General features: G+C 54.3%; 6 protein-coding genes across 6 annotated transcripts; 2 read left to right on the plus strand and 4 right to left on the minus strand.

The window, feature by feature from the left end:
- Positions 1–712: 712 nt before the first annotated feature.
- Positions 713–1,249, minus strand: CLAFUR5_01183 (uncharacterized protein; the record flags this gene model as incomplete). Its single annotated transcript, XM_047900331.1, has 1 exon — positions 713–1,249. One exon carries the CDS (start codon positions 1,247–1,249, stop codon positions 713–715), a length of 537 nt encoding a protein of 178 aa, XP_047756628.1.
- A 1,093-nt stretch (positions 1,250–2,342) lies between these two features.
- Positions 2,343–4,492, minus strand: CLAFUR5_01184 (uncharacterized protein; the record flags this gene model as incomplete). Its single annotated transcript, XM_047900332.1, has 5 exons — positions 2,343–2,935; positions 3,062–3,198; positions 3,255–3,307; positions 3,488–3,911; positions 4,137–4,492. 5 exons carry the CDS (start codon positions 4,490–4,492, stop codon positions 2,343–2,345), a joined length of 1,563 nt encoding a protein of 520 aa, XP_047756629.1.
- Positions 4,493–5,957: 1,465 nt separating this feature from the next.
- On the plus strand, positions 5,958–7,790 carry CLAFUR5_01185 (uncharacterized protein; the record flags this gene model as incomplete). The annotated part of the gene is made up of 4 exons (XM_047900333.1): positions 5,958–6,796; positions 6,878–7,333; positions 7,389–7,586; positions 7,643–7,790. 4 exons carry the CDS (start codon positions 5,958–5,960, stop codon positions 7,788–7,790), a joined length of 1,641 nt encoding a protein of 546 aa, XP_047756630.1.
- A 1,594-nt stretch (positions 7,791–9,384) lies between these two features.
- Positions 9,385–11,070, plus strand: CLAFUR5_01186 (uncharacterized protein; the record flags this gene model as incomplete). Its single annotated transcript, XM_047900334.1, has 1 exon — positions 9,385–11,070. The coding sequence occupies one exon, from the start codon at positions 9,385–9,387 to the stop codon at positions 11,068–11,070; it is 1,686 nt and encodes a 561-aa protein (XP_047756631.1).
- A 1,072-nt stretch (positions 11,071–12,142) lies between these two features.
- CLAFUR5_01187 (uncharacterized protein) lies at positions 12,143–13,357 on the minus strand (the record flags this gene model as incomplete). The annotated part of the gene is made up of 2 exons (XM_047900335.1): positions 12,143–12,733; positions 12,788–13,357. 2 exons carry the CDS (start codon positions 13,355–13,357, stop codon positions 12,143–12,145), a joined length of 1,161 nt encoding a protein of 386 aa, XP_047756632.1.
- A 2,561-nt stretch (positions 13,358–15,918) lies between these two features.
- On the minus strand, positions 15,919–16,762 carry CLAFUR5_01188 (Chromobox 5; the record flags this gene model as incomplete). The annotated part of the gene is made up of 4 exons (XM_047900336.1): positions 15,919–15,961; positions 16,023–16,403; positions 16,458–16,698; positions 16,756–16,762. The coding sequence occupies 4 exons, from the start codon at positions 16,760–16,762 to the stop codon at positions 15,919–15,921; spliced, it is 672 nt and encodes a 223-aa protein (XP_047756633.1).
- Positions 16,763–17,118: the final 356 nt, after the last annotated feature.

The following is a 17,118-nucleotide window of genomic DNA, read 5'->3' on the forward strand; positions in this document are numbered from 1 at the left end:
AGGGTCGCGAAGCAGATTTCTCAAGTACATGCCACAGCTTGATACGTGCCAGCGCTTGCATGAGGCCATGCAGGTTCTCAACCTGTTTGGCGCGCACCCGAAGATCTTGCCCGGAAGGACTACTGTTATTCCATCCGCCCGATTCAGCCCTTCGTTGCAGTACGTCGATGATGGTATTGAGTCCAGTGATTGGGATCATGATGAGCTTCATCCTTTTCCAAACTTCTGTAATGTCTTTCGACGACAACTTTCCAATCGCCACCTCTCGCTTCGCAAACTTGATGTCCGCTGGGAGCTTCGTGTGAAGCCCATACAGCTTTTCCAGCATGCCTTGGAGCTTAGCACTTTCGGCATTTGCTAGCAGCGGCTTCGCAGCGTCCTTTGAGTTTGATATCTTCTTCAACGTCTGCTCGTCGGCTTTCGACCTCGCAGCCTCCGGATCGTATGTCTCGAGACTTTGCAGATAGGCCGCCTGAGTGTGCAGCATACCACCGAGTAGGCCCAAATAGCCAGCAAACTCCTTGTAAACGACTTTCCGGGAACTGATAGGAAAGATAAACAGATTCACTCCAGTAGCAAGCGCAAACCCAGTCAAGAAAGCTTAGAGCAACCTCTTGACGAAGCCTATCGCAGTTGTCATGTTTGGCAATCGCACGCCATATGTTGTCGAGATGATCAAGAAGATTGAGTAGATGATGACCGGGAATTGGAATTATGGCAGTGCCGCTCTCAAAGCGTTGGTCAAGTATGTCTGAAAGATGAGCCAAATGGCCAGCACAGCTGAGGCGGAAGAGTCGTATTCATTCGGTGGTGAGCCTGGTGTTGTCGTGTGCAGCCTCGCCTGAGTCGCGTAGTAGAGCGACAGTAGACACATTGCGCATGCTACACAAGTGGCGAGAACGTTGAGGAGCACGCTCTGCAAGAACATGCCGCGCGGCATTATACACATGCCCAGGATCGAAATGATTGCAACCAGGTAGCCCACTGTCGCGTAAACCGAGGCGACGTCCCGCGCGTGATACATCGCTATTGCAATGGTTGGTGGCAACGAGCCTTTGAACATGAGCATCAGTGTCGGTGCATCCAGTCCAGTCTTCGTCCAGATTCGCTGGATGATGGTCGGTTCCCTGGGAGAGACATCGGAGCTCTGCTCGACGCCAGCTTGTAGATTATCACCATCGGCCACAGTCGCGTTGTTGTTGTTACCAGACTTTGCCTCGGCAGTGTTTGATGAGTTCTGCCCTGCCATGACTTCGAGGCGGTTGGGCCGGAGTGGCCAATGAGGCTCGTGGGAACTGCCGCCGCTGGTTGTGAGTCTGTCACGCTGTCGTGCACTTGACCCCTGTGGACATATCGATGAGTTTGACAGATGCTCAAATTCTCGCAGTTGTGGCCGAAGAACGACATCAAGGAGCTGTGCGAAGCTTGAACTCCACAAGCTGCGAGCAACAAATGACAGCGGTATGCATATCTGCGCTTGAGCGTTAGAAGTTAGTGCATCTCCAACGGTTCGTCTCCAGCCGGACCATCCGGGCTGAGACGACGTGCTTTGTGCTTGGTGTACTCAGAAGGTGGCCATCAGGTACGAGCTTGTTTGTACACTTCTACTTTCTGCACAAACTGGTGTCGTGATAGAATTTGAACTCAATCTGATGCCTTCAAGACGTGTCGTCTCTTGCGCCATTTCCTTACTAGGCGAGGATCTCATGCTTGCTTGCAACGGATGTGTCTGTCATCGGGAGCCATTGCACCCAGTGAAGCATTGCATCCTGTTACATGCGAGGCCGAGTCGCAGCGACGCTCACTGGTCTTAGAGCCACCAAGTCTAAGAGCACACGACTGTAGACAACCCCCATCGATCAACATCTTAGCTGACCAAGCCTGCGCAGTGAAAATGTGCTGTTGGCGGTTGTGAACCTCCAAGAATAAGCGCAGCGGTGTGGAGCTCTATCTGGCATCTGCTAGCTTGTCGCGAAGGCGTGCGATGCACGCTACACGTTCGATTGTCGGTAACCTGCTACTCCGGCTGCGAACGATATTAATACGTAGTATTAACTGCGAGTTCGCTAACAGGCATAGCGCGGCTAGCACGTAACACCAAAACTTGATTGCTTAGTAGGGTACCTTTTGAAAACGGACCAATAAGAGGCGGCGCCAAGGCTAGTTGAAGGCTGGTGATAGAGCTCCACTCCCTCCTCGCTGACGCCACTACCTACGCTCGAGTGTTCGCAAGCTCACACGTCGCTACAGTGTGGCTAGCGCTCGTCGGTCGCTACGCTTAATCAAGTGGCGCTTCTACGGAAGTTCTGTATCCCTCCTCATCGTGATCTGTCGTGTTCTCATCAGCTTTTGTTGAAGTAAGTGGCGAGCGTGTTCTTCTGGCCAGGGTCGATCTGCTTTTGTTTTGGCTGGCTGGGTCCGCTGTCTTTGTCTTTAGGTCGTTTGACGCCTATCTGCATGATTCGCATAAGTTCATCGAATTGGTGCGAGGATACAATGCCCCCTGAAGCTTGAACGTGGCCCCGCGCGAAATCGTCACCCAGCCGTTCTAGTAATGGCAATGTCTCCGCTGTTGTTGTGTCCTGACCATCTTGCTGCAAGCTTGGGTCCGGTAGGCTGGCATACGCTCGCAAACTTTGGATAATGTCAACAGGAGGGTCACGGCCTCGTGCACAACGGGGTACCCGGCAGCTGAAGTTCACCTTGCCAGGTATATAGCCACTGTTCGCACAAAGGACGATTTCGAGCGCTTTGCTCTGCAGGTGACCAGACCACCTCGTTGCGATGACCGGATGAACCTGGCTTTCGCTGGCGATCTTGAAGACTGCGATCTTTCCGTCCGGCGAGAACTGCGGTGCTGTATGTGTACAACGCTCGACTTCGGCATTGACCTCAGCGCGAGCGGCAAGAAGTCGATGGCTTCTCAAGACAGAGGCTAGAAAGCACAGTTGCGTTAGCCACAATCAAGATAGACGGGGCGATGATACCGTAGCGGCTGGTGCAAGCGTGCAAAAGGAGGCCGCATCTTCCGAGACCATGCCTTTTGCACTTCATTACTGACCTGGTTCAGCCGTCTCAGCAAGGCTGTCCCACGCGCTCTTGACATCGTAAGTTGCGGTTCGTCGCGGCGCATTCACCAGTGAGACGACATCATTCAGTGTCTTCTTGGTGTACTTGTTGAAAGTCGCTCTCATGTCACTGCCACAGCATTAGCATCTCAACTTTACATGGTAAGTAACGAGCTCCCAACGTACGGAAAGGGATGTTCCCACTTCAGAGTGTTCCCGAGGTCGCCATGTGTGCCCACCTGCGATGCATCAGATCAGTACATGGATATGACCGAGAGGTAAAGACTGAATCGTAGTGACGGAGCTAGCAGGCTGCCTCGCCCGTGCAGAATGCATTCTGTACCCCCAGTAAGGTGAAGCGGCGGTTGGTAGATTGCTAGCTCAGTCACCGCTGCACATATCCGGTGAAGATCACTCACAATGCAGAGCCAGTCACATTTGGAGGCCACTTCTGAATGAAGAGCTTCGCAAAGATGATAAGTCAGTAGCGACGACGTCGCTACAGGAGGAGAGTGGCAGGCCGTGATATGCTCCGAGTTTTGCGGAAAGTCCTGCTCAGTCGCATGATGATGGTCGATTACCAAACCGACATGCTCGGTTGGGATGATTGGCGGCGCAGCGCGGCTCCCCAGATCGACTAGGAATATGTAGCTGGGAGACAGCGCGGCAATATTGGAGCGCTCATGATCGGAGTGCACATTGTTACCCTTGGCGAGCAGATGCACGTGGATGGAATCTTTCGGCAAGCCTAGCAGCAATAAAGTATGCCTCAGTATGGCACCGGCAGAAAGACCATCTGCATCTTTGTCGGGTACAATCACGGTGGTCTTGCGAGAGTTTGCACTGTGGTTGTGTCAGTGCGGGCGCCTATGGATGGTATATGAGTACATGTAAGGCACTGCACGTGGTGTTGGATCAAAGCCCCCGACACGTCATGCGCTCGCAAGACTCGGAAGCTGCAGTTCTGGTGGAGCACCGGGAAGTGCATACACATGATGCTTTTGGGAGCTCCTTTCGGGTCACAACGCTTTGCAGCTGAGGAAGGCGCAGGGGAGGCTCATCACGTACCACTCGACAATGATTTCTCGGGCTCTCTTGATGGCAGCTTTGGGCGCCGGCCATTGAGTCTCAGCGTCTGCGTCCTTGACGGAAGGTGTGAGATGGTAGTCGAGCACCTCAACCTTGGCCTTCTTCACCGGCTTGGCCGAGCTCATCGGAATCTTGCGCTTCGTGGCAGTCATGTTGGCCACTTGTCGTATGGCTGTGCAGCGGTGGGGGGCCGGGCGTCGCTGCCTCGATTGCAGATGATGGGACAGCAGCGTGGTCAATCGCATGTGACCTCCAGCTGTCGCTGTCCCGATGTGGCGAATGCGAAGCACAGCGGGAGTGCAGATGTTGCAGCAGGAGGGACGGATGTGGCCCATTCAATTGATATCAGTACAGGTGCATATTCTAGTTCTACTCGAGGACTTGCAGACACGCCGTGACATCGGTCGAACAAACTCGATATCTCCCGAGATGATCACGTGCGTGCCTCGACATTTCTTCTGCTCGAGCGGTGCAGGTGCAGGTGCAGGTTACACCGTGGGTTAGATAATATAGTTCTATATACATTGCGACGCACAACGCTCCGTCACAAGCGACATGACCACTCCCCGGGCGCAGCAGCTGCGAGCATCAGCATCAGCATCAGCATCAGGTGTTGTAGGTATCTGCGACGCTGGCCAGTCATTCGTTCTGCTGCAGGCGGCACTCCCTATTTCAGCCGCTCGGAGAGCTCCAGCTCCAGTCCAAGGTGTCCAAGGTCGGTCCATTGCGGAGTGTCGAGACGAGAGATGATGATTATGGTTATTGTTACTACTGTTATCTGACTATGTACATGAGGTGTACGCTGTACCCGACATAGCTGATTTTTGCGTTGCAAAGGTGCGCGTGCCGGCGCCGCCATCTCACTGCTGGCTTTCACGCATCCCATCCCTCCATGTCTGCCGACGAGTCTAGTCGCATTGACCTTGTCATCGTCGGTAGCCCTCACGCATCAGCACAGCACGGCACAGCACAGCACGGCACAGCACAGCACGGCACAGCACAGCACGGCACAGCACAGCACTGCACTGACACTGCACTGCGTTGCCATCGACACACCACACCGGGCACGCTCGCGAGACAGCTTGCACACTCGAGCCGCAACTCTGCTTTGGATCTGCGAAAGGCTGGTCTGGATCGCGACCACACGCCAATCGCCAGAGCTCTTCTGCAAACACCGCAGAGCCTCAACACACCATCACGCACTCGGACCACACGATCCCGCGAGCTTGTAGTCTACTTTGCATCACATCACGATTCACGCCCCACGCGTGGCTCGACGTCATTCTCCAAGAGGCTCTGCTGAACATGATTCGGTATGTTACCCAGCTACCTGTTGCACTCTGAGAAGCAGTATCAGTATCGCGAGGGCCGCTTTGCGACAATGCCTCTGCAGCGCCGTCGTCATTTCTACACGACACAGTTGTGCTTCGCCTTGGCCCCCGCAGCCGTCCAGCTACACGCGTAGATTGCCTCTCATCGCCTCGAGCTTTCAAGGTCTTGACACCATGCATGCATGCGCCGCTCGACTTGACCTTCAAGACAGCATGCTCGACATGGAGCTGACATGCAACCTAGGCAATTTCCGCGCCCAAACACGACTTTCTCCACCACTTATCATATCTGGACACCATACGCTGAAAGATAAATCGACCATTTCTTCTAACGACATTCGACGTCGGACGACACGTCGACGGAACGTCTTTGTAGATAGTTCAATATCCCACGATCCGTTGTTGCGCCGGCTTGCGAATCTGAGGCACAACCTTACCACGGATAGCTCACTAGCCCAAGAGTGTCTGGATGGTCTCGACAGATGAGTACTACATCGACGAAGAAGCGCCTATAGTGCACGCAGATCATCTACCGCTGCAAAGGATAGATCCTGAGGATCATAGTATTGAGATTATTCAGTCGCCGGAACTTAGTACTCCTTGCACTACTTCCAGACACGACCCTGGTCTTGAGGTCCTAGGCTTTGGCTTAGGTCCGTCACGTTCAGGTTCGTCATCCTCAAGCCACGGCTTGCTGGAGCTCGAACCCGAGACGATGACAGTTCCAGTCACTTTAAAAACGCCATGCGAGACACTCGTTCAACATGCCAATCTTGATCAGGGTTCAATCGCTGCCAGCGTGCCCGAGTCCAGTGGTAGCGGAAGTCGCATTCAGCTCCAAACCACTGCTGCTCTAGCTATACAACAAAGTGATACGAAACCACGTTCACCGAGCGATACCGTTGAGTTAGCATCGAGGCCAGCCCATCGGGTGGACTCAGCCCAGGAAAGTCTGGACAGCGTTCCCCAGGTATCGAAGCAGGATGCGACAGGCGGTGATGAAAGGACTTCGCCGTTGACTATGCAAACGATGGGGCAGCCACCTGCTGGTGCTGATGCTCAAGACTCGATCGCTCAGTCGCCCACTCTACGGAAACATGTCATCCAGGTCGGAGAGAGCCCTGTTCACACTCTACCAGTCGTGCATGCTGCCTCTTCCGCAGCAGATACTGCAATCACCAGCCAGAGGAAGGAGAGCCTGCCATCATTCCAGCAACTAGCCGACCTTGCGGATATAGCATCACAACAGTCCACGGCTTCAGAAGCAAGACCGCCTATACCTGCGCGTCAGCACAGCCATTCCATCAGGTAAGTGGTAACATTGCAACCTTTGTTGAATCCAGACAAGGCATGCTCAATTGAATGCTGATCAAATTTACCTTCACCCAGCTCCATCACCTCACAGTCGCCCATGATTCCATACTTTCCGCCAGCATACCCGCACAGCGCGCAAACATCCCCTGCCGGCTTCAGCACGTCCGCGAGGTCGCCTACAGGTTCCGTTGGCGAGGTCCTATACGGCTCGCCGACACTATTTGCTCCCCCAAAGTACTATCTTGATCGCCGATCGTCCAACGCGACAGTCGGGACCCCCGGCTTCCCGCCTCCCGTGCCTTCACTGCCATTGGGGTCATCTACCGAAAGTCATGGTACGCAAGCAAGCTCAAGCACGGATGGCTACAGTACTTCACACACCACGCCTATCGAGCCAGGACCTCCTCCTCCAGACGGCATCGCGAGAATCCTTCCACCGCCGCCAGGAATGCCGCTCATCCCAGTTGGTGGATTCAAATGCGATTACCCGGGATGTAATGCAATTCCCTTTCAAACCCAATACTTATTGAGGTATGTCCCAGCAATTGCGCGGCGCTGATACAAGTCATACTGACATGAAATGAAGTTCGCATAGGAATGTGCACAGTCAGAATCGACCTCACTATTGTCCAGTGAGAGAATGCCCCCGCAGTGAAGGTGGCAAAGGGTTCAAACGTAAGAATGAGATGATACGGCATGGTTTAGTGCACAATTCTCCGGGTTATGTTTGCCCATTCTGCCCAGATCGCGAGCATCGATATCCTAGGCCAGACAATTTGCAGAGGTGTGTATCCGCGTGCAGCAACAGAATCCCCCGTGTACTGATCCGGTGACACACAGACATGTTCGCGTTCATCATGTCGACAAGGATCGCGATGATCCGGCATTGCGTGCGGTATTAGCTCAGCGATCGCAGGGTGCTGTACAGAAGCAGCGTCGGAGACGGACGCAAGGATCAGAAGAAGACACACCTGATGCCCGTCCGTGAGCGTGTGCGTCCTGCAACGATGAAGCATGACGAATGGTTGGCTGATGAAGCTCGACGAAAGGTTCAGCTTTAGAGGCACGAGTGGTGTGCCTCGCATGGTCTTTGTGAAGATGCGACGGGAACAAGGCATGGCGTCTGGGACGCCACCGTGCACGACGGATAAAGGGAGAGCTATCTGTTATAACTTATGAGATATGGCTGAAGCCAAGAGGCATTGAATGTGCTACGAGATGACGACAATATACCATGCGCTGTGCGGTGTAGTATAGACTTTGGCCATTTGTAGAGAGCACTCGGATTAGCATAGGGAGTCTGAAGAGTCTATCGCAGCCATGGACGATTCACACAATACTGTACCACCACATCCATTGCGGCTTTGGCCCAGAACTGCCATGGCGCTTGCTTGACTCTGAGGTGCCGCGGGGCTGCGCAGGATGTATCATGTGGCCGCAGCCTGCAGGGCTGGCCAAACCTTACGGGTGGGTTCAGCAAAAGCGTGGCATGCCTGTCAAGTCTCAGCTGGAGCATGGCACTGGCAGCATGTATGATGTGAGCACCTTCACCCACGCTGCCCTGATGTCAAAGCTGCACGTGAGTGATGCATCTGTTCGTCCCACATGAACAGAAGACGAATCACTCCAGCTCCGGTGGTACCTTTGACGTGCTATCGATTGAGAGGCGTGCCGAAGAATCCTTCTCTGACCTCTGGACCCTGGCGGCGTGCGCCCAATAATGCCGCGCTGTGGTGCATGTCATCTGCTGGGAGTGCTGGGGCGTGAGGATTATTGGGGTGCCAAGCGGCTCGCTTCGTCTGCGTCGCCGTTGTGGGCAACTGCTGTTCTAGACTCGTTGCCGTTGTGGGAGAGACTTTGGCGATGCAACGCTACGGCGGCCGAGCCAGCAGCAGAGCGCCGTTGGAGCAGCAGCCACGCGGTCTGCTTGCAACTTGTGGGTCAGACGAGCTGCATCCATGTGCGAAGTTCAAAAGCGTGCCAGATCCTCGCTGCTCGCGTGGCAATGTCGACGGTCTCGTCATCTACCCTATCGGTGCTACCTAGCTACTCATTCACTTGCTACCTGCACATACCCACACCAAGCCTCGAGCCGTTGTCTGGTGAGTGATTGTATCGGAAGCAGTCACGCAGCCGCCAGCGATTGCCTTGTCCTTGACCAGGGAACGTGCACACACTACCTACCCTCGTACCTCGTCCGCCTTTCTCTCCGCTCTGCTCCCTGCTTTGACCAGGAACCTCTTCCCGTGCACAAAGGACAGAGCTTCTTTGTACTCCGCTCCATCATCACACGACCCGCCGCATTTCTACCACACTCGACCTCAGCAAGCGCACGACATCGACCGACCATAGCGACACTGATCGAAGCCTATCGAGCGAGAGTGGTTCCATGAGAGCGTCATCACCGTCAACCAATGCTTGTCGGCTAAGCCGGACCACCGCACCGGAGCGCAGTCTTTGGTCTCATGAGCTGTGGGCAGACATCCGGCGGGTGCGACCGAGGGCAGCAAAGGGCGCAGCAACTCATAGTCACCTTCGTCTGTAGCTTGTCTTGCCTCAAGCAGCGCAGCTCGCACACGACAATGCCGCCCTTCACTCTGAACCTGCTGGGCGCAGAAAGCCGCCAGCGACGAAGGCAAATCGACCGGTCGGAAGCCCAGAATGTCGCAGCGCCGGAAGCGATCCAGCATATCCCGGCAGCAGTAGCAGTAGCGCAAGCGCATACCTCGACCCACCAACACCAACACCAGCACCAGCACCAGCACCAGCACCAGCACCAGCACCAGCAGACCTCGAGGCCGACAAGACATCGAGTGACGAGCCACTACAGCGTCTTCCAGACTTCCTGCACACCCTCGACCGACACACCACCTACATACGCATCTGCAGCGAGGCCGACCATTGCCACATCTCTGACCGAGGGCGCTGAACCGCTCCCGGGCTATTCCTGCACGGTCGCGGCGGAAGCCAAGCTGCTCCTCAACCTCGAGTCGATCAATCCACTGTCCCCCATTGGCGAAGGCGAGTGGAGGGAGGTGTACGTCGTGCTCAGAGGCACCCTCCTCAACATCCACAAACCCAAGGATGGAGGTGTCGGCAAGCTGCTGCGGACCTACACTCTGCAACATGCCGAGGTGGGCCTGGCGCCAGATGCACAGCACACCATTCTTGTGCCACAATCTCGACTAGCCCATCTCATCCCACACAGCGCACGGCGGAAGGCATGGCAGAAAGACCCAGATCTGTTCAAGGCAGTCCGCCAGACCATCATGCGTTTACGCGTCGAGACTGATCAAATCATACTTGCCGATTCGGAGGAGGAACGCATACACGCCTTTGTATACGCCCTTGCTGCCGCGATAGATCTTTCGCAGCCGATCGATGAACGCAATATGCCTCGACAGTGTACCGTACCGCGGCGGCGCAGGAGACAGCAACGAACACAGTTTAACGGCGCCGATCTCACAGATCCTGCCTTGATCGCTGAACAGGAGCGAATCCTCAGCCAAGTGGCTCCGCGCTTTGCCAACGCCAACAACACAGAGCAGGACGTGAATCGCCAAGGTGTCATGCCCGATGTGGCGGATACGCCTCAAACACCCACACGGGAAGAAGAGGAAATTGACCTATCCACAATGCGCGAAGAGGCCAGCGAGACCGCTATACAGTCTGCATCACAAGCCCGACCAATTCGACCTAGCAACAACCGTCAGACGACCAGCACCACCGTGAAATCGACCTTCTCTGAGGACATGATGTACGCGTCGCCTGCAACAAACTTCAACGAAGATGGAAAATGGCTGCCTCCTCACCACCGCTCAGCAGCTCAGATTCAACGCTACATCAAGAGATGCATGCCTGTGCTGCTTGGAGACTCGCAACGCGCAAACGATATCATCATTGCGAATGGCAAGCGCCTACGAATCAACTGGCGCATGGAGATGCTCGAAGAATGGGAACTACAGCCTCCGTCGTATAAAGCACACGAATTTGAAAAGGAGGCAGGCCTCGCAAGATCGAGCTCCCATCGTTCCTCGAACGGATCAGTGAGCAACGCCGGCCAACTTTCATCGGGCTCGATACTGGCAGGAGATGACGACCAGATCAATCAAGTTGATCACTGCCTGGACGGCCTGCAGCTCACGAAAGTCATGTCCGTTACCACCACCACCAACAAAGGAGAGCACAACACGTTTCCAGCAGAACCTAAGGGGCAAGCGACTCAGCAGCTTGCCCAAGAGATGCACGGCGTCGTCTTCTGTTTTTGAAGACCCAACCACTAATGCATCAACGACGATAATGAATGACACCAAATGATGACGTGCCAATCAGCACAGCATAACACGACCTCAGCATCTTTCCTATGTCTCGGTCTCGGAGCCTTCGCCCAAGAGGAAGTATTAGCACTGGCGCTTATGAACGTCCGTCCATTTTGACTGTCGCTGCAGTTCGACGGACCATCGCCTGGGATGCCGGTGCATCAAGGGCTTCGTTGGCACTTTATGGCTTTACGAACTGGCAAGTCGCCACAGCTACTTTGACTTTGAGATACCTCTATAGCATCACGAACATGTACAGTCAAGGAATGCGCATTGTTAGTAATCTGGAGCAGCTCACCGCCGCATTTCTTCGTAAAATTCAATCTCCTTGGTCATGCGGAAAACCTGGCCTGCCGCCACCTGCCTGTCCCTCACATCCATCAGATCACATGTTTCAAAGATAGAGCGAAGGGAAGGGAAGGGAAGCAAGCAGCAACCGTCATCGCATGGAAAACATCAATAATGCTGGGGAGAAGAACGATCGCGGCGTCAGCAGCAGCGGTCAAGGGACCAAGTCTTGGTGACATCCCAGCCTTTCCGATGATTGCCAGAACTTTCATCCGCAACTTTGCCATATCCTATTCCGGACCTCACCTGTTGCTCGATTCAAGAGCACACTGTATACTTGAAATGTCGAACCAACGGGATCAAGACATGTCCATGTGGCGATCTCTCAATCATGACTCGATGTTCTATGGTGCTGGTTACGGATTAAGGTCTATCTATACAGTGGTTGTGCCTCAGAGCCACTCGGTTCCCTCGTTGCAACAATCGTGGCCGCCGAATGCTGTGCAGTCGCAGTCCAAACAAGGAGTCCTCTCTGTGCTTCGCTCTTCCAGAACGCCGTGATCCCGAGGCTAAAGGTCTCTGTCTAACCCAAACCAAGACGCCAACGCTAAAAATTCAGAAGATACAGGATGAACTTCAAAAGCCCAAACAAACATTTTCCAGTCGCGTCCTAGCGGACTTTCGATCTCTGAGGCCAACACTTGATCTTCTCTATACAAAACAAAGTAGTCGCTCATAACAGATTCCAGAGTAGGGCTAAGGATATGGCAACACCAGCGAGGCCCATGGATGGGGTGTGAGGAGGTAGAGAGGTAGTCGCCGCAGACGTCATAATGGATGAGTCCACGAACTGCGGACCACAAATCATCTGGACTTGTTCGGCAGCAGTACCGTAGTCTTGGCTGAGCGGCTGGCTAGCATTGCCGGCAGTCTCAGCGAAGATTGCCATGGTGTTCTGAAGACAAGTGTTGCAAGCCGGTCGTGCTCCGCCAGGAAGCTTCACTCCCAGCGGGAGGTAGTAGATGTAGCTACTACTCGGGGAAGATGTGTTGGTGACGGCGTTGCTGAAGCAGTAGTTGCCGTCTGTGTCGGTGAGGCAGCCAGCGTGGTACAGGGTCGGGTACGACACGAAGCCATTGTAGGCTTGGGTGACCATCGGGTTCTGCATTTCGAGGTCCGCGCCACAATGGGAGTTTTGTTGGATCTGCTGGGCGTATTGCGACATGAGGGTAGAGCAGGTGTTGAAGTCGACACTGCATGTTGCGTTCAACGTCTGAGCGAGCCGCAGAGGTGAGCGTGAAGCTGTGAAGAAGCTGTTGGAAGTCTGAGGCATGGTCAGTTGCGATTCTTCGTAGACGGGTGACTGGGTCTGAAGTACCTGCAAAAGTAAGGAAAATGGCAAGCAATCACGAAGAGTCTGATTGCTTAGGAAGTTCTGAAAGAACGTCGGACATGTTGTCGTTGTGAAGTTGTTCCCAATGCTGGTATCGAATGGTCTCGGAAGGTCGAATGATGCAGTCTCGCTTGCCGTCTGTATGCCAGATCCGGGGGTAGTGGGAGTCGATGATCCTGTCGGTCGTGTGGTGGTAGAAGGCAGACTCGACAGGGAGTCATCTTGCCTCGGTTCTAGCAGCATTCGTGGAAGAGGTGGTGGCTCACTTCGGTCGAACAACAGCTCCGGTGGCGATATATCCCCAAAGCCATACAGCACATCGGCCTTCGCGCCTTGACAGAAGGCTAGCAGACAGAGCAGAAAGACCAGCGCCAGATTCGATGCTCGGCTTATTGATCCGTCAATTTGTTTTGAGATTGTTCGGGCCGGTGGTGGCCGACGTGTGTGGCACAACGAAGAGGTGGGCTCATTCCAGCGCTGTCGATAACAAAGCCATGGCTGTACAGCAGCTCGCGCGGTGCGTGTTGAGCTGCAGGACGAAATGGCCGTTGTCATCGCGCGTCCTCTCCTGCGCTGTGTCGCCAAAGCATGTCCAGATGCGGCTCCCAGCGTCCTTTGTCGACAGATATGGACGCCGGGAAGATAGGTGTTGCTGCAGCGGTCAAAGCCTTGCGTCGGCTTGTGTCTTTCAAAGAAAAGTCACCGCTGAGACGGGCTCATAAAAACAAAGATCACGGGTCCGAATCGACTCAGAGTCTAGAAGCAGGATCGACGAGTGATGGGGTCCCTTGCAGCACCGTGGCAGTGAGGCACGAGTCCTCCCGGAAGCGGTCCGGGATGTTGATCGCAGCAACCCGGGACGTGTTCCCTCGTGGTGCCGTTTCGAACGTAGATCCTGTTGCAGCGTAGAACAGGCGGAAGATGGGCAGCGGGACAGGGTGGAAATGAAGATGAGCGGCGAGCGTAGGTAGATAAGAGCAAGAGACACGCGCCGGACGGGCCAGTCGTCGAACGGGTGTTAGGCCAACGGCATGCATGAACGTACATACATGAATATATCCACACGCCATAAACGGTAGCTGGCTCTATCGAATTACAGTATTGCACCACCGATTCGTTAGTGGGGCGCTGTGGACGGACATTAAACGGACTTGGCCGGGATCCCACGCGGCCACACATTGCTTCTGCACAAGATATGTGCTTGTTGTTGGTTACATAGACACATCTGGTGGGTCGCAGAGCGCTAGGCAGAGAGGGTGTGCTGGTGCACCGTTTCTGCCAGCCAGCACACACACACACACACACACACACACACACACACACACACACACACACACACACACACACACACACACACACACACGCACACACACATCCAGTCATCAGCAGCTTCTCGTCCACCTTCGCGCAATGCCGGAGAGCCGTACAGGTGGGAGAGTGGTCATGCCTCCCGCCTCCCGGTCACAGTCGTCTCGACTCGTCACATCGCCTGCAGGCATTGATCAACGGCAGAATGCAATATTGATGCAGCGAGCCAGTGGCACAGCTGATGAGCATGTCAAAGCGAAGACGAAGTGTCGGCAAATTCATTGGCAGCCGCGAACATTGTCAACTTCCGCCGCCCGCAGCCAATAAAGACACCCGACAGCCACAACCACCCGAAGGCATGCACCAAGGCACCTCACTGCAGCAACATATGCATGTCATTTCACGCGCCTTGCCCCCGCACAGTTCAAAGTACCAGACATGTACTTGCCGAGCTGAGAGCAACTTCCTGCTGCTGGCCTTTCATCCCGTCATCTTCTTGCTGGCTCCTTTCCTTTGCAGACTCGGCAAGCAAGCCACAAATCTGCGGCTCCGAGCAACCCTGTCGCAGGAGCCTTCGCCGGTGAAACAGAGGGAATGTTTACGCGAGCCTGGGCCACGGTGGAGACAAGGTAATAATGTGCATCCAACTGTCTGGAACCGCATCTCGAACTTCTGCAGTTAACGCGCCAGATTGATTTGTGCATATTCCTCAAAGGCGAAAGTCGCTGGACAACACATACATACATATCCATTCCTCTCCCAGTTCTTCCTTCTCATATGAAGGAGCGGTCATGAGCCTGACAGGCACCGATTCCTGGCTCTTGACAGATGCACACGGGCGGACATTCATACGGCACAGAATCCGAAGCGCTGTGCCACTCGCTGGCCCGCTCATCAGTGGATGGCAGCCGACACTTGCCTCTCGTCAATGCACTTCATTTCCCCGGTACCGCAGGTCAAAGCCATACGGACTTGTCGGACAGCATGGCTTGACGGTGCACGGGGAGGTTTTGAAATATGGCGGTGGCCATGGCCAACGCCGCGCTCGTGTATGGTGGTCCTGTCGGCTTCCGCCTCTGTGTAGTCATTACACGTGCTTTATGATGGTTGTTCCTGGGAGGTGATGACACACATCGCTCGGGTCCAGTGGCTTGAGATTCTCAGCGGCCTTCAACAGATGTAGGTTTGATGAAGTGCGCCTTTGTTCCCCACTCCGTTCTGACCTTGAGTCCTTTCATCTGTTGCTGATCAGTGGTGATTATCTGATGGGATCGCACGTTCATAGAATCTAAAGTCTTCGTCATCGGATTATCTTCGCAACAACAGCTTTCCAGTTTTGGAAGATAAAGTACAGTTCCAGTCGTCTCATGTGGAAGGGAAACTAATAGCAAGCCGCTTCGCTAGGCATCACTCCTCTCACGCGGGTAAACTCCTCTTACGTCGCCATGCGAGCTTTTATTTACCGACCACCGCTGCCCACCATTTTTTCTAATATTCAGCGATGTTGTTATGCTTTGGACGAGAATCCTAATCATTGTCCAGAAATCTGGTTGGCCTGTCATGTTCGCAGCATCTTCGCGACTTACTCGGACTCAGTCCACATACCTAAAAGCAAAGGGTACAAGGTCAGTAGATGTCTCAGCAAGATGCCTAGCACCCTTCAGTTTGCTTACCGGTCTTGTCCCTTGAACACTCTGCCAAACAGAATGATGTTAGCTATACTCGAGGACCACGTGGTAATGTCTTTGGCAGATGGTGCCAGGCAGGTCTGAGACAGACGATGCCTTCCACCCTTTTTTAGTACTTACCTAAAAATCCAAGTCAGCCAATTGCTCCAGCTTGGGCTCTAGTCTATAAAAGTGCTATTCAGTCTTCCGTCAGAGTGACCCAACCTGGGAGCAAGACAACTTACAGATGAGACTCGTAGTAATCGAGCAGTCGTTGAGGGCATTTTGTCCTCAAGAGCTGCATATTGTGCTGAGTTTTGCGACCATTGTCCCACTCCAGGAGACCGCTCAAGTCCTTGGGCTCGGTTTTGCCTTTTTTGATCACGCCGGGCTCAACGTCATCTTCGACGATTGCAGCAACACGCGTAACGTGGTCTTCCCATGAACCAAGTGGCGGTTCCCATTCTGCGGAGCCGTTGGTCTGACTTTTCCGACCCTTCTTCGGTGCAGGCGAGTCCAATGCTTCAGACTTTCTCTTGCCTGCTGGTCCTCCTTTCTTGTTCGGAGGCTCGGGGGTGCCGCCAACTTTCTGGTGATACGCCTCTAAGATCTCTGGCGCAGTCTCGCTGTAGTGGCATCAGTGTACAGATCATGCTTGATCGGTCGCGTCCCGTGCTTACAGGTTTTCCTTGGGCTCCCATGTGAGATCCTCATCGTTGTCGTAGCCGAACCACTTGACTTGGTAGTGTGTTTGACCTCTCACGAACTTGTGCTTGAGGATCTTCTCAACGACATATTCGTCCTCGCCCTCTTCTTCAGCATCATCATCCTCCTCCTCTGCCACTGGGTCGGCCTTGGTTGTCTTCTTCGCTGGTATGGCATCTGGAATATCGATGTCGGACTCGTCATCGGAAACAGCAGCTGTATCCACATCAGTCTAACGGTGCCAGCGGAGTAATGAGACTGATTGCGACTCACAAGGCATTGTAAAGGAGCTCTGTCGCGTCGTGAGTTGAGGTGGTGCGCGCTTGGCTTGTTCACTGCCAGTGGATATTGGTTAGCTCGTGCCTGTGTGTATCGCGACGAGGTGACTCTATGCGATGCGCGAGGTGGATGTGAGGTTTGTGCTCAATGGACGGAGTGGCTGGAGCGTGAGCTGATCGCGAGAGGAGCTGCGCAAGACAAGACGCCAAGACGCGAGGTGCGGCTGTTCCCGGTGGGGATCGCGTCTGCGCCAAAAAGTTCAATGTCGTTCAAGTCAAGCTGGTGGAGCTGGCTGCAGCAGACGTCGAAACATCCACCAGAAGCACATACCTGACTTTCTTTGCCCCCCCTTGCCCC

The sequence above is a fragment of the Fulvia fulva genome, chromosome 1 (assembly GCF_020509005.1).
Source record: "Fulvia fulva chromosome 1, complete sequence".
Taxonomy (NCBI): Eukaryota; Fungi; Ascomycota; class Dothideomycetes; order Mycosphaerellales; family Mycosphaerellaceae; genus Fulvia; species Fulvia fulva.